The 5,553-nt window shown below is 46.1% G+C and overlaps 1 protein-coding gene across 1 annotated transcript; it reads right to left on the minus strand.

Annotated features, from left to right (window-relative positions):
• Positions 1-898: 898 nt before the first annotated feature.
• On the minus strand, positions 899-3,340 carry LOC110932812. The gene is made up of 2 exons (XM_022176067.2): positions 1,271-3,340; positions 899-1,135 (listed from the first exon to the last, which is right to left on the minus strand). Exons 1-2 carry the CDS (start codon positions 3,338-3,340, stop codon positions 899-901), a joined length of 2,307 nt encoding a protein of 768 aa, XP_022031759.2.
• Positions 3,341-5,553: the final 2,213 nt, after the last annotated feature.

Consider the following 5,553-nt stretch of genomic DNA (forward strand, 5'->3'; position numbering starts at 1 on the left):
AATGAATGATGGCGCTGACAGGTTGTGTTGTGTTAGTTACAACGTTTATTTTGTCGTTTATTTGCGCAGGTTGGGTCGTGAATACGAAGTGATCGAGTTACAGGTTATTGTGTGGACCCGGCTGTGTTCAGCTTTGGGGGTCTTAAAATGCTTATTTACCATGTTATCGATGTATTCGCGTTTATGTGGGCACAAAGTTTTGGTTTGGCGTTTTCTAGGCTTTGGTTGTGTTTTTGACCCGGCTGTGCACCTGGTTGTGATGAGCCTTGGAGGTCTACAACGTTTCCTATGGTCGAGCCATCGATGTTTTCGTGTATGCCCAAAGTAATATATGCAGTTGTGACAAAAATTCGTATGGAAAAAAGACGTAGCCAAACACTTCTTGTATTAGTGCTAAGTGTGTTGGCGTGTAGCCATTACAAGTACATAAAACCTTGGCTGTTTACATGTAGCATCTTCTTAACTGTTGAGCGTTCCAAGTTCTTGGGACTTCTTTATTGTCTAGGGTGCGTAACTTATACGCCCATTTTCCGAGTACTGCATCTACCACATAAGGCCCTTCCCACTTGGGAGCTAATTTTCCAGGTTTTTCAGCGTTAGACGCCTCATTATCTCTCAGGACGTAATCTCCTGGGTTGAAGGTGCAGATTCGGACTTTGGAGTTATAATACTTTTCCAGCTTTGTTTTGTATTTTGCTTCATTGATTGCCGCCATCTCTCTCCTTTCTTCTAGGAGGTCAAGGTCTAGCCTCCTTTCTTCTTCGTTGTTGATCACATTCATGGAGAGCATTCTTGGTGACGGCAATCCGATCTCTGCTGGTATCACAGCTTCAGACCCATAAACTAAGCTGAACGGTGTCTCACCATTGCTTGTTTTCGGCATCGTCATATGAGCCCATCATATGCTGGGCAATTCGTCAACCCAGCCTCTTCTTTGCTCTCCTAGTCGTGCTTTGATGCCGTTGACAATGCTTTTGTTAACGGCTTCCACTTGCCCATTCCCTTGCGGGTGCGCAACCGAGGAGAAGGTATTTTCGATCTGTAATTCTTTGAACCATCGTTGAAGATCTTCTGTAGCAAAGTTCGTCCCGTTGTCGGTGATGATTCGTAGTGGCAGCCCGAAGCGACATATGATCTGCTCCCATATGAACCTTCTAACAACAGTGGATGTGGTTGACGCGAGTGCTTTTGCTTCTACCCATTTTGTGAAATACTCGACTGCGACTATTATGAACTTGACTGCGCCTAGGGCTTCTGGGAAGGGGCCAACCATATCTATCCCCCACTGCTTAAAAGGCCATGCCGTCGTTACTGGGACCAGTTCGTTTTTGGGGCGCATCATTTTTGGTGCGTGCCTCTGGCAGCCGCTGCATTTTCTTAAAATCTTTACTACGTCTAGGTGCATTCCGGGCCAGTAGTACCCAGCATTCATCACTTTTGCTACCACCATTCTTGGTCCGACATGTATGCCACAGATTCCCTCATGTACTTCTCTGATCAAGTATCTCGCGTCTTCTGGCTCAACACATCTCAATAATGGCCCGAGGTATGATTTCCGGTACAGGATTCCATAAACCATTTGGTAGTGCTCGGCCTTGTATTGAACTTTTCTTGCCTCAGCTTTATTCTCCGGTAGTATCCCAGATTGAAGGTAAATGATTATCGGAGTCATCCATGACGTTGTGCCCACCTGAATAACGCTTACTTCTCTTAGTGGTACCGATGGGTTGCTCAAAACTTCTATGCGCACATCTTTGGCTAGGTGCTGAAAACTTGTGGATGCGAGTTTACTCAGCGCGTCTGCTGGTTTATTCTCACTCCTGTTAATGTGGTGCACTTTGTAGGAATAGAAGTTTTGTAGCAATGTTTTTGCTTGGTTCAAGTAGAGCGCCATCACGTCTCCTTTGGCATCATACTGCCCATTGATTTGTCCGGCTACTAACATTGAGTCCACATGCGCCTCAATATGTCTGACTCCCATCTTGACTGCCAATCTCAAACCAGCAAGGAAGGCTTTGTATTCGGCTTCATTATTCGTGCTTTTGAAATCTAGCCTTATGGCGTACGTGAATTCATGTTTGTCAGGGCTTACCAGCCTAAGCCCTGCGCCTGCGCCGTCTTCATTAGACGCGCCATCTGTGTATAATAGCCATGGTTCTTTTGTTTGCTGCCTTTCAGCTTTCTCCATTGCCTTACACTCCCGATCTTTGTCATCAGGCACTTCTGTCATGAAATCAGCTAGCACCTGGCCCTTGATTGCTGGTCTTGGTCTGAAAACTACATTATGACCTCCCAGTTCTATCGCCCACTTTGCTAATCTCCCCGAAATCTCTGGCTTTGCGAGGATGTTGTAATTTGTTAATACGTGAATGACGTGGTTGGCAAAGTACCTGCGCAGCCGTCTTGATGCATGGATTAGTGCTAGCACTAGTTTTTCCATTATGGCATATCGAGTTTTTGGATCGGTCAAAGTACGAGACACATAGTAAACCGGTGTTTGGACACCTTGGCGATCGACGAGTAAAACTACTCCGACTGCTCTATCGGATACTGATAGATATAATACCAGAGGTTCTCCTTTCACTGGTGCCGTTAATGTTGGCAACCTTATGAGGCAATCTTTCATCTCACGGAATGCGCTCTCGGCTTCCGGAGTCCACTGAAATTGGCTTTTCTTCATGCAGTTGCGGAGTGTCTTGATGAACGGGAAAGATTTAGCTGCGTGATTGGCTAGGAAGCGGTTGAGTGCTGCCAGCCGTCCTACCAATTTTTGCATCTCTTTGATAGTTGATGGAGAAGGCATTCTCTCGATTGCTTGTACCTTCTCAGGATTTACTTTAAGACCGTCTTTCGTGACAATGAAACCCAGGAACTTTCCTTCTTCCATGCCGAAAGAACATTTCGCTGGGTTTAGCTTGATACTTACACCGCGCAGTGTGTCGAACGTCTTCTGAATATTCCCCAGCATCATACTTTCTTCTTTGCTCATGATGACTAAGTCATCCATGTACACTTCGATGTATTTGCTGCTGGCATCACTGAACGTTTCATTCATCAATCTCTGATAGGTCGCCCCTGCATTCTTTAGGCCAAAAGGCATTTTGGTGTAGCAGTATAGCCCTGTTGGCGTACGGAATGCGGTTTTCTCTTCATCTTGGACGGCCATCTGAACCTTGTGGTACCCCTTGTAACAGTCGAGGAAGCACTTCCATCTGAATGTTGCTAGCGAATCAATCTTTTCATCGATATCTGGTAAGGCGTAACAGTCGCGTGGGCATGCCTTGTTCAGATCCTTATAATCTACGCACATTCTCCAACTACCATTCGGTTTCTGTACCATTACGGGGCTCGCCACCTAAGTTTGGTATCAGACTTCTCTGATGATACCTGCATTCAACAGTTCCATGACTTGCTCTTGCATGGCATCGTGTTTTATGTCTCCCAAGTGGCGTTTGGCATGTACCACCGGTTTTGCATTTTCTGAGACATTTAACCGGTGTTCTGCTATGTGCCGTGGAACACCCACCATGTCAGCTGGTGTCCAGGCGAACACATCCATGTTTTCAAACAACCTTTTTAGCGTCGCGCGCGTGAGATCGGACATTGCAGGGCCCAAGGTAACTGTTTGTTCTGGGTATGCGATGTTTAATACCCACTTTTCTGCTTTCGCGCGTGGTGCTGGCTTGCTTTCCTTTGGTGGTCGGGCTTCATCCGTTGCTAAGACTTCTTTGCTTGCGTATATTATTGCTAACCCTGTTTCTGTTGGGAATCCCATGGCTGAATGTGGTCCGGAGCAAATCATACTAAAATCTCCTTGAGACTCTCTTCCCAGGAGGATATCGTGTCTTGAATGTGCGGGCAATACCGTGAACGTGACTTCTTCTGTTCTTGAATTTCTTCCGTCTGAGAGTAGCACCGGGAATGATATCTGGCCTAGAGGAAAGACGACTTCATTGCAGAAACCAGTCAGTGGGTAGTCAACTGGTTCCAAGCGCGCCTTGTCCTCTTGGTTAAATTGATTAAAACATTGTTCGTATATGATGTCCGCGGTGCTCCCTGGATCGATAAAAATGTAGCCGGTTTGGTAGTGACCGATTACCCCCGATATGACTATGGGTCTTCTTTCTCTTGGACCTCCTCTTATAACAGGGAAAATAACTTGTCTTTCGCGCCATGAGTCATCTTGTGTACGCTTGTTATAATTTTTTCTTGGCCTTCGTGGACCCCCTTGAACCATGTGGGTTTCTAATTTCCGGAGTATTTTGTTATCTGGCCCTTCTTCTCTTCTTTGAATCTGGCGCTAGTCGCGCTTTCCTGCTTTTATCAGATGAGTGAGCTTTTCATCTCATAAGGCCCTTTCTATTTCTTGCTTTAAGCTGAAGCAGTCGTCAGCTAAGTGGCCTGTGTCTTTATGAAATTCACAGAAAAGATTTGGGTCCTGACCCCTCTTGTTTCGCATTGGGGTGGTTTAAACTGGTGGTTCTCGGTGGACAAGACCTCAGAATGGGTTTTTGTTAAGGGTGTCCACTGTTTTTCTCTGTTCTCTCTTTTTACTTCTTTTCAGTGGGCTATCTGATTGATTGTATGGCGCGTGTCCTCTTTTGCTGGTCTTCTTTCTCTATGACCGGATGTTTTCCATCCGCCCGTTGCTCCTGCGCCATTAAAAACTTGGAGGTGATCATCTGGGTCTGTAAAGCCGTTGTATTTACCCACGTTGTGTGGCAGTTTCGTTTTTTCAATAGCGGCTGTGGCGATCTCTTTGATGAATTTTGAATTTTCAGCCATGTCGTTCGGACGATAGCTCAAGGTGTAATCATGCTCTGCTTTTGGGTTGTAACCTGCGCGCTTTTGAGGTTTGTATGCCTCATGCTCTGGCGGCAATCTGCTGAACACTGTGCTTTCTTTGTATGTCTCGTCGTCTTCTTCTTTGTAACTATCAAACTCGTCGTTTATGTTGCGCGGACCTAAACAACTTTGTATTGGTTTCCTTGGTGGGTGAGAATACTGCACTTAGTTGCTCTCCGTTTCGCCATAAGTGTCGCGTGTGTCATGCGCACTTGGCTTTCTGATGTTTGGCACAGGTCCTTTCTCTGGACGCAAGTTCCATGCATTAATCTGCTGAGTTGTGTGCGTACTCAGAGACCTTTGTGGTGGAGTAACGAATGCGGACTGGTTGGCTTGTGCTTGAAGCAAAGCTTGTTTTGCGCTAAGTTGTGTGTAGACGAGATTTATAGACGCCATTTGTTCGGCATACCAGGAAGCCAGAGTTTTTCCTTCGGTTAGCCCCAGAAGTGCAGAGAAGTTCAATTGTGCCTATTCCGATGGAGCTGAGGGGCCAGCTCCATGGCTTGGTGTCTGCACTACTGGGGGCGTTTGTTGGGCTAACCCAGATGAAGGCTGGAAAGTGGCTCCATTTCTAGTTTGTGTGATGATCCTAGTTGGGGGTTGGAAAGTGGGTCCAGTTGTGGTTTGGCTGACAACCCTGGATACACTTCCAAAGATACTAGGAAAATCGTTGTTCATTTGCCCTTCTTGGATAATTTCGTTCCTTTG

Source organism: Helianthus annuus, chromosome 3, assembly GCF_002127325.2.
Source record: "Helianthus annuus cultivar XRQ/B chromosome 3, HanXRQr2.0-SUNRISE, whole genome shotgun sequence".
Lineage (NCBI taxonomy): Eukaryota > Viridiplantae > Streptophyta > Magnoliopsida > Asterales > Asteraceae > Helianthus > Helianthus annuus.